The sequence below is a fragment of the Bufo gargarizans genome, chromosome 3 (assembly GCF_014858855.1).
Source record: "Bufo gargarizans isolate SCDJY-AF-19 chromosome 3, ASM1485885v1, whole genome shotgun sequence".
Lineage (NCBI taxonomy): Eukaryota > Metazoa > Chordata > Amphibia > Anura > Bufonidae > Bufo > Bufo gargarizans.
Window position 1 is genome coordinate 145094587 of NC_058082.1, and position 11030 is coordinate 145105616.

At 45.7% G+C, this 11030-nt stretch overlaps 1 protein-coding gene across 1 annotated transcript; it reads left to right on the forward strand.

Moving 5' to 3' along the window:
* Positions 1–1182: 1182 nt before the first annotated feature.
* Positions 1183–7734, forward strand: LOC122931444 (GPN-loop GTPase 2-like). The gene is made up of 2 exons (XM_044285516.1): positions 1183–1870; positions 7650–7734. The coding sequence occupies exons 1-2, from the start codon at positions 1212–1214 to the stop codon at positions 7732–7734; spliced, it is 744 nt and encodes a 247-aa protein (XP_044141451.1). The 5' UTR covers positions 1183–1211.
* The last annotated feature ends 3296 nt before the right edge of the window (positions 7735–11030 follow it).

An 11030-nucleotide genomic window follows, 5' to 3' on the forward strand; every position in this document is an offset into this window, starting at 1 on the left:
ACTGTTCTGTCGTCAGACGAGTCACGATTCAAAGTTCTTTTTGGAAATCTGGGACGCCATGTCATCCGGACCAAATAGGACAAGGACAACCCAAGTTGTTATCAATGCTCATTTCAGAAGCCTGCATCTCTGATGGTATGGGGTTGCATGAGTGCGTGTGGCATGGGCAGCTTGCATGTCTGGAAAGGCACCATCAATGCAGAAAAATATATTCAGGTTCTAGAACAACATATGCTCCCATCCAGATGTCACCTCTTTCAGGGAAGACCCTACATTTTTCAACAAGATAATGCCAGACCACATTCTGCATCAATCACAACATCATGGCTGCGTAGGAGAAGGATCCGGGTACTGAAATGGCCATTCTGCAGTCCAGATCTTTCACCTATAAAGAACATTTGGCGCATCATAAAGAGGAAGGTGCAACAAAGAAGGCCCAAGACGATTGAACAGTTAGAGGCCTGTATTAGACAAGAATAGGAGAGCATTCCTATTTCTAAACTTGAGAAACTGGTCGCCTCGGTCCCCAGACGTCTGTTGAGTGTTGTAAGAAGAAGGGGAGATGCCACACAGTGGTGAAAATGGCCTTGTCCCAATGTCGGGATTCGAACCCGTGACCAGCCACATCCCAGGCAGTAGCCCTGCTTACTAGGCTACCATCCTCTCTGGACATTCCTCCCTGAAACCTATTAGTTAACCTCAGTCTTGCCAAGCCTTGCTCATCACCCTTGATTCCACACACCTGGTACTTCCCTATATAAGTCCAGCCCCTTGCACTCTAGCTTGCTGATTATTGAGCTCCTGAGCCTTGATCAAGCTTCTCCTCATCTGTTGCTCTTTCTACTGCTGGAAGTCCACTGCTGACCAGGAATTGCCTACTCTTCTGCCTTATCCCTACCTACTGAACTGCTACCACCGTTGCCATCCGGATTGTCTGACCACGCTTACTGCCGCCTGCCCTGACCCACCGCCTGCCTACCGACTACTCTTCTGCCTTATCCCTACCTACTGAACTGCTACCACCGTTGCCATCCGGATTGTCTGACCACGCTTACTACCTGCCTGCGGTCCTTGCCACTGGGCTCCACTCCTACCTCCAGCCAGCGGTCCTCTGACACAGGTGAGCCTGTAGGACTGTTACAGAATAATCAGCCACACTATGGAGTCCGCAATGGCCGCCTGGCAGGAAGTAGTCTCCACAAGCCGACAACATGGAGGTTGCGAGCGGTGGAAACAAGCAGCCGCTTCTCGGCTTTGGGCAGGCGGTGATTGGCCCCCCCGGCTCCGGAAAGACCACCTATGTTCGCGCTATGCATGCTCTCCTCACCAGCATGGGCCGCCGGGCCGCTATCATTAATCTGGACCCTGCCGGGGAAGACGAGCCCGGGGCAGCGGTCACCCTGCAGGACCTGCTGGCTCTGACAGAGGTGATGTCCGAGCTGCACCTGGGTCCTAATGGCGCCCTGCTCTACTGTATGGAGTACTTACAAGGGAACCTGGACTGGCTGCGGGACCGGCTGCTGAGCCTCCGCGGGACCTACCTGCTGATTGACTGCCCAGGACAGGTGGAGCTCTACACCCACCACCCCGCTCTGCCCAACATCCTGCGGCAGCTGCAGGGCTGGGGGCTGAGGCTATGTGCCGTGCACCTTGTGGATTCCCATTATTGCACAGACCCTGCCAAGTTCATCTCTGTCCTGTGTACATCACTGAGCACCATGCTTCACATAGAGCTGCCTCACATCAACCTCCTCTCCAAGGTGGACCTCATAGAGCAGTATGGGAGACTGGCTTTTAACATTGACTACTACACTGAAGTTATGGACCTTTCTTATTTGGTGGAAAACAAGGCTGACGCCCTCTCCAGAATGTTTTCCGAGCCCTCACAGAGTAACAAGGGCCAAAATAACATCTTGCCCGAGAGAAGGGTCGTAGGGGCCACCTACTCTAAAGAACTCCTGGGCACAATCAAAGAAGGATATGAAAATGACCCCTTCCTCTCCCACCCCACAGGCAATGTCAGCCTTATGTTTAAGAACAGTCATTGGTTTCATCAGGACCTACAACTATATGTACCAGAAATCGCACGGCTCAAAGTGCTCAAACTCAACCATGACTCCAAGGTGGCCGGCCATTTTGGCACAAGAAAGACCCAGGAGCTTCTCTCCCGCTCCTTCTGGTGGCCAACATACAGGGAGGACATCAAGAGGTACATCTCCTCGTGCACGGTCTGTGCCCGCAATAAGACTCCTCGTTCCTCTCCCGTGGGTCTGTTACAACCTCTCCCGATTCCCTCCCGCCCCTGGGGCTCGATCTCCATGGACTTTGTGGTAGACCTTCCTCCTTCAAAAGGGATGAACACCATCCTGGTCGTGGTCGACCGTCTCACCAAGATGGCCCATTTCATCCCCTACAAAGGCCTACCCACAGCCAAACAGACGGCCGATCTTATTCTCAGAGAGGTCTTCAGGCTGCATGGGATCCCGGACGACGTGGTCTCCGACCGAGGTGTACAATTTGCCTCAAAGTTCTGGAAGAACTTCTGCCTGGCGCTCTGGGTTAAAGTGAACCTGTCCTCTGCTTTCCACCCTCAGTCAAACGGGCAGACGGAGAGAACTAATCAGACCCTAGAGCAATACCTACGCTGTTTCAGCTCCCACCTGCAGGATGACTGGCTTGATCATCTCCCCACGGCCGAGTTCGCCTACAACAATGCTGAGCACAGCTCAACCAAGCACAGCCCCTTCTTTGCTAACACAGGCTCACACCCGGTGTTCATTCCCCACCTACCCGTTGCCTCCACCCTCCCAGCAGTGGCCGAACGCCTAACAACCCTACAGGAGGCACAAGAGAACATTATAGACAACCTCCAGCTTGCCCAGAGGCGCTTTAAACAGGGAGCAGACAGACGTCGCAAACCCACCCCGGGCTTCTATGTGGGAGACAAGGTATGGCTGTCCACCAGGAACCTCAGATTGAAGGTCCCCTCCAAAAAATTTGCCCAAAGATACATGGGTCCGTTCCGGATCACCGCACAAATCAACGAGGTCACGTTCCGGCTCGACCTTCCGGACTCCATTAGGGTGCACCCTGTCTTCCATTGCTCTCTCCTCAAGCCATACGTGGAGAACACCTTCACAGGCCGCCACTCGCCCCCACCACCACCCGTGAGGGTACAGGGTGAAGAAGAATACGTTGTCGCAAAGATCCTCGACTCCAGGATCCACCGGGGAAGACTACAATACCTAATTGGGTGGGAGGGTTACCCTCCCGAGGATAACTCCTGGGAGCCAGAAGAGAATGTCCACGCCCCCAGACTGGTAAAAGAGTTCCACCAACGGCACCCCGGTAAGCCTGCCCCTGCGGTGCCCGGAGGTCACCTTGGAAGGGGGGGAGTACTGTCAGGATTCGAACCCGTGACCAGCCACATCCCAGGCAGTAGCCCTGCTTACTAGGCTACCATCCTCTCTGGACATTCCTCCCTGAAACCTATTAGTTAACCTCAGTCTTGCCAAGCCTTGCTCATCACCCTTGATTCCCCACACCTGGTACTTCCCTATATAAGTCCAGCCCCTTGCACTCTAGCTTGCTGATTATTGAGCTCCTGAGCCTTGATCAAGCTTCTCCTCATCTGTTGCTCTTGCTACTGCTGGAAGTCCACTGCTGACCAGGAATTGCCTACCGACTACTCTTCTGCCTTATCCCTACCTACTGAACTGCTACCACCGTTGCCATCCGGATTGTCTGACCACGCTTACTACCTGCCTGCGGTCCTTGCCACTGGGCTCCACTCCTACCTCCAGCCAGCGGTCCTCTGACACAGGTGAGCCTGTAGGACTGTTACACCCAACTTTTTGGGGATTTGTTGACACCATGAAATTCTGATTCAACATATTTTTCCCTTAAAATGGTACATTTTCTCAGTTTAAACTTTTGTTCCGTGATTTATGTTCTATTCTGAATAAAATATTAGAAGTTGGCACCTCCACATCACTGCATTCAGTTTTTATTCACGATTTGTATAGTGTCCCAACTTTTTTGGAATCCGGTTTGTACCTCCAGCCACAGAATCCAAAGTTCTTTTTCTGTTAGGTGAATGCTTATTGGCTATTTTTTGAGGACTGTAGTTACATATATTTTTTGAGGACTGTAGTTACATATATTGTTCTGTGACTGCCTAATGTACCTCCAGGTACAGAATGCAAAGTTCTTTTATGTCAGGTGAATTGATATTGCCTAATTGTTGGGGCCTGTACTGGCGACAGTTACATTTTTTATCTCTAGCCGCATAATCACACCCCTGTCTCACTTCTCTGCCTCTCTTTGTGGTGGCATAGGAAATGCATTCACCATAAGGACCTTTTAATGTCATGGGTCATGTGACTGTGCCCCCACCCTGTACTGTGCCCCCTTATACCCTGCATTGTGCACTGTTACCACACCCTGTGCAGTGCCCATAGTCATTCCCTGTACTGTGCCCTCTTATACCCTTTTATTTGATCATAGTATGGCGGTGTTATTCGGTCACTTAACAGAGGTGTTATCCAGTCAATGTATGGCGGTGGTATCCAATAACTGGATGGCCATAACTATCACTTTGCCTGCCCACGCCATCCTTTTTTAGACCTGGCATGAGCGGGAAAAATATGCAGATTGTGGTGCTAAGGACCTTTGCGCCACAATCTGTGTCAGAAATACGCCTAACATAGATGTATTTCTATATAATAAATGACCACCTAATTGTATTATTATTCGGGGTTGGGGTTTATATCTTTATATTATATAGATTCTAATGTATTATACTGTGCCCTATATTTCCCAGTAGAAAATAATACTTGAGAAACACAGTCCTCATCCCTGACCACCAGGACCAGATAGAGCTCGTCAGTACATGGCGGCCTCACCTCTCCGCCATGCTGCTCCTCTGTGTACTGGTGCTTATTCTGACACTAGGGCTGGGTTCACATCCTATTTTTGACTTCCATTTAATGCACACCAAAAATGTATGCGTTAACAGATGCCTCAGACTGATGCCGTACAGTGGTGCCCGTTCACCTTACAGTTCCATGGTAGAAAAAAATATTTTCATTAACGTATGCATTATTTTAATGGAGGATACAAAAACCTGGAGTGCTGCACATTTGTACTGTATACATCAAACTGATGGGAAATAAAAAATTCCTAGGCTCCAGCAGGTAAAATTTCTGAGAATTTCCATTTAAGACACATAAAAATGGCCCCTGATTAAAATACATATTTTTTGTGGGACTTTTTGCCAACAATTCCCCTCTGGTATATCACTGTCCATGTTGTGGGACTATTTGTGTACTTATAGTAAGTGTTTGCTGGCTGCAAATATGACCTGAAGGTTTTTCAGATTCGCCTGCCATTAAAGTGAATTGGGCCCGCTGCAAACGTGCGGTTCGCAAACATTTGATCGTGAATGCACGTTCGTGAATCGTCCCGGTCGATGTTCGTCCATCACTAGCCGTTATCATTAGAGATGAGCAAATTTTTCTAAAATTTGATTTACCAAATTATTGGACAAAATTTGGTTTGATCTGAATAAATTTGTGGCAAATTTGGTTAAAAAAGCTGCTATTTCCTGGCTGCAGAGAACCTTTAGTGGTGTAGAACACTGTGCCTTGCAGTAACACGGATAGGGAGTCTGCTTTGATAGTGAAATAATACTGTGAGTCACTATGACATACAGATGACAGGCGTTGCACTTATAATCACTGCACACTTCATTTATTTGGGCAGTCACGGGGCCAAAACTGAACAAATAACTCAAGTATTAACTCAGCCTTGCAGGTCGATCTTAGCAACAAGAAGAAGTGCGCTACTTTTACAGCATCATCAGCTGATTCCACATAGATGTTTACAGACCCTGTTCTATTAAATGCTTATACAAGTAGAGCCCCCTCAACAGAGTGTAGAGGGTGTCAGCAGTAAGTTTGTGTTGACGTCACTGATATTTTGCCCTCCCTATGATCAGTCAGAACAATAACCCCCAAAAAACGGATCCTGTCTGTGAAGCATCCTCATTCTTCGGTCAGCATTTGGTCAGTAATCCATGAGTATGGCTAATGCCAAAAAAACAGGAGTGGACCAGCAAACAAGCCGACTCCAGCTCATTCCGTGACGAGCTGTGTTGCTGATAAGTGAATTCTAAATAGTCTGAAGAAATGCCAGTAAAGACATTGGAATAAATTGTCCACTTCCTCCAACGTGATCTTGTCCTTTGATTTATGAATTGAAGTCCTCTGCATGGATGGCATAAGAAATGTCCATGCGAGGTTCAACGGGCACAGAGAAAACATCACTGTGGCCTACACTGATCCAGACACGCCATACCCAGTCCACATCGCTGCTAGCCACATATGTTCTTGAGAACTGATCAACAGTTTCTTTGGAACCACGTCCTTACGATAGCCGTGAGCGCCTCAAAGCCATTATACAGGAAGAGCGGGAGGCAAGTAAATGTGGTAGCACCTCCGATATATCGTACTGTGTACGTCCCGCAGAACTAACCTGTCCATACAATCTGGTCCTCTGTGCTTTCCTTGGTGAGTAGAGGCTTGGATGAAATCTGTATGAGCACAGCCAGTGGATCTCTGTGCTTTTATTTGAGTCCAGGTAAACAGGAAAATTTGGCTTTTCGGTTCAGCTCTAAGCCCACTTCAATGACAAGACCCTTCTGCTTCTCAGCAGCCATGTGGGCAGACAGGTGCTTGGAATACTCTTTGAGTCTGATGTATGAGAAATTATACATTGGTGTCACACTGTACAGAGTCCATTGTTTTTGAAGGAGCAAAGCAGCCTGTGCCGGGTCAAGAGTTTCCTCCAAGGGGGTGCACGACAGGATTTTTCTTTTAGACAAACCATGCAATACAGAATGTCAATGTGCAAAGCTCAAGGTTTCGGGAAGATACCGTGAACTGTGAAAATGACTGCTCCTTCGTGCCGATGACCTACTTCTTGGGGTTAACACCCCAATGGTTTGGTGTTTGAATATCCTTGCGATAACTGATGTTCCCATTCACTGAGATCTTTCTAGGCGCCATATCACCAGTCCACTGACAAACCAGATTTACCAGCATTTGTTCTGGGACATTAAACAGTGGAATGACATTGCTCATCCCGTAGTCCTGGCTACTGACAAATAACGTGGCCTACTCAAAAGGCCTGAGAAAACGGCAGGTGTCACACATGAGATTTAAATGAAATAAAAAATGTCACCACTACGTAATTCAGCCCATATAGCAAAAGGTGAACTTTGCATATTGTGGCATTATATAAATACATTTTATTATTCTTATTCTTATTATTATTATAAGTTCAACACTGAACGGCAAATATATTTTTATTTTGCCTACGGAGTCCTTTTGTTATGGCTTTGCACAGTGAGCAAGCATGTTACTCACAATTCTGATGGGACTCCTGATCTTAAGAAACTGGACTTGGACTCCAAAGCAGAGGCTCCCCTGTCATGTCGTGTGTGCTGTGGAAATTTAGTGCAGATGAAGCAGATAAAAACAAATTAATATTTTCAACTTACTGAAGCTGCTTGATTTCATTGTGAATAGATGGTAAAGGAAAAGTCTGTTGGTGTGTTGTCATCAGTGTCTTCATTATGTTTACTGCAGGACCCACAACAACATGGCCTATAATCACCCATCAATGTTCCCTGAAAAAAGCCAGTTTCAGATAAAAAATTTCACCACTGCGTAATTCGGTCCATACCGCAAAAAGGGCTTTACTAAATTTAACTAGTGGTGAGTGGCAGGGGCAATATTCAAATTCATGATATTTTGCTAATATTTGGGCGAATATTTGCCATACATTTGCAAATTCATTATTTCCAGTCATTATTTTCCTGATTGCGGAAATTGACAATTGAAAATTTTGCAATAAAAATTTGCATTATGAAAATTTGCAATCAACACTACTTCTAAAGTCAGAGATATTGCAGCCTTCTCATTGGCCCGCAAGCTAAAAACAGGGAGGGATCATGTGTACTGATTAAAAGAAAATCTTGAATATTCAAAATTATGAATATTTATCACTATATTCTAAATATTCGCTAATTCTCGAAGTGCCGATATTCGCGATAAAAATTAGCAATTCCAATATTCATCATCAACACTAAATATAACTGCACCTCTGAATGGCAAATAGGCCCTTATTTTTTTTCCACTTTTGCACTACACAAGGCTTTTCAACAAGTGCAACGCTGAACAGAATATATTTTTCTTTTGCCACTAATACAGGGCAGACAAGGCTTTAGAATATATAACTGCACCGCTGAACGTCAATTAGGCCCTATTTTCTTTTCCACTTCGTTTCCACTAGACAAGGCTTTTTAACCAGTGGCGCACCGACCGGGGGGTGGGGGGGGGGTCCAGCGGGTCTGGACCCCCCTAGAAATACCAGCGAATATATATATATATATATATATATATATATATATATATATATATATATATTTTTTTTTTTAATCCCTCAGGGCTGCACCGCCGATCACCACGGGCGGTGTAACCCTGGTTCTAGTTGCTGGCGGTGGTCGGAGGGCAGTGGGAGATGAGCGCTTCCATTGTGGGCAGCGCACAGCAGGGACACAGGCTGGAAGAGACCTGCATCGCACCACTGCTGATGAAGGTAAGTATTAGTGTATTTTTTTATTTTTTTTGAGGGGGGCTGGCACTATGGGGGCATATGGCATATATGGCATTTGTTACAGCCTCATTTTTTTGGGGGAGGCACTCTGGGAGCATTTATTTCTTGCCCATTTTGGGGGCTAACAATTCTTACTGGCACATTATGGGGGCACCATGGGGGAGAGGAGCACTATGGGGGCATCTGGGAGCTTTAAAGGGGCTTTTTTTTATTGGCACATTATGAGGGGAACGATAGGGGAGAGCGGCACTATGGGGCATCTGGTGGCACTATAAGGGCATTATTTGGGGGCACAATGGGGAAGTGGGGGCTCTAAAGGAGCCTTTTTCATTGGCACATTATTGGGGGCACTATGGTATCTGCTTATCTGCTGGCACTAAGGGGGTATTTTTTACTGGAACATTATGGGAGGCACTATAGGGAAGATCAGCACTATGGGGCATAATTTGGGAGCACTATGGGGGAGTGGAGCACTATTGGGACATCTGTTGGCATTAAGAAGGGGCATTTTTTACTGGCACATTATGGAGGACACTATGGGGAAGGGGGAGAGGAGCACTATGAGGGCATTTACTGGGGCACTATATAGGGGTATTTTATACTGGAATACATTATGGGGACATTAGCTCAACTGCGGGCACTTTCATGTACTGTCATGTTATAAGGATAATTATTACTACTAGGTGGTATTATGGGGAGATTTATTACTACTAGGGGGCTAATAGGCCCTTATGTTTTTCCACTTTTACACTACACAAGGCTTTTTAACATATAAGTGCAACGCTGAACAGTAAATATATTTTTCTTTTACCACGAATACAGGGCAGACAGGGCTTTAGAGTATATAAAGTATATAGAGTATATGAACGGCAATTAGGCCTTAAGTTTTTTCCACTTTTACACTACACAAGCCATTTCAACATATAAGTGCAACTCTGAACGGCGAAAATATTTTTATTTTGCCACTAGTACAGGGCAGACAGGGTTTTAGAATATATAACTGCACCACTGAATGGCAATTAGGCCCTAATGTTTTCCACTTTTCCACTACACAAGGCTTTTCAACATATAAGTGCAACACTGAACGGTGAATATATTTTTATTTTGCCACTAGTACAGGGCAGAAAAGGCTTTAGAATATATAACTGCACCGCTGAACGGCAATTAGGCCTTAATTTATTTCCACTTTTACACTACACAAGGTTTTTCAACATATACAGTCAGGTCCATAAATATTGGAACATCAACACAATTCAAAAATGTTTGATTCTATACACCACCACAATGGATTTGAAAAGAAACGAACAAGATGTGCTTTAACTGCAGACTTTGAGGGTATTTACTACCAAATCAGATGAATGGTGTAGGAATTACAATAGTTTGCATATGTGCCTCCCACTTGTTAAGGGACCAAAAGTAATGGGACAATTGGCTTCTCTACTGTTCCATGGCCAGGTGTGTGCTATTCTCTCATTATCCCAATTACAATGAGCAGATAAAAGGTCCACAGTTCATTTCAATGTGCTATTTGCATTTGGAATCTGTCGCTGTCAACTCTCAAGATGAGATCCAAAGAGCTGTCACTATCAGTGAAGCAAGCAATCATTAGGCTGAAAAAACTAAACAAAAGCATCAGAGAGATAGAAAAAACATTAGTTGTGGCCAAAACAACTGCTTGGAACATTCTTTAAAAAAAGGAATGCACCAATGAGCTCACCACCAAAAGGCCCGGAAGACCACAGAAAACAACTGTGGTGGATGACCGAAGAATACTTTCCCTGGTGAAGAAAACCCCTACACAACAGTTGGCCAGATCAAGAACCCTCTCCAGGAGGTATGTGCATGTGTGTCAAAGTCAGCAATCAAGAGAAGACCTCAACAGAGTGATTACAGAGTGTTTATCACAAGATGTAAACCATTGGTAAGCCTCAATAACAGGAAGGCCAGATTATAGTTTGTCAAATGACATCTAAAAAGCCTTCACAGTTCTGGAACAACATCCTAGGGACAGATGAGACAAGATCAACTTGTACCAGAGTGATAGGAAGAGAATAGTATGGAGAAGGAAAGGAACTGCTCATGATCCTAAGCATACCACCTCATCAGTGAAGCATGGTGGTGGTAGTGTCATGGCATGGGCATGTATGGATGCCAATGGAACTGGTTCTCTTGTATTTATTGATGATGTGACTGCTGACAAAAGCAGCAGGAGGAATTCTGAAGTGTTTCTGGCAATATTATCTGCTCATATTCAGTCAAATGCTTCAGAACTCATTGGACGGCGCTTCATAGTGCAGATGGACAATGACCCAAAGCATACTGCAAAAGCAACCAAAGTGTTTTTTAAAGGA

Excerpts from the sequence above, each read along its gene's own strand:
- LOC122931444 (XM_044285516.1), top strand. The coding sequence starts at position 1,212 with ATGGAGGTTGCGAGCGGTGGAAACAAGCAGCCGCTTCTCGGCTTTGGG. Across the intron at positions 1,871-7,649 it reads GCTGACGCCCTCTCCAGAAT|GACCCACAACAACATGGCCT; the intron begins GTTTTCCGAGCC and ends TGTTTACTGCAG.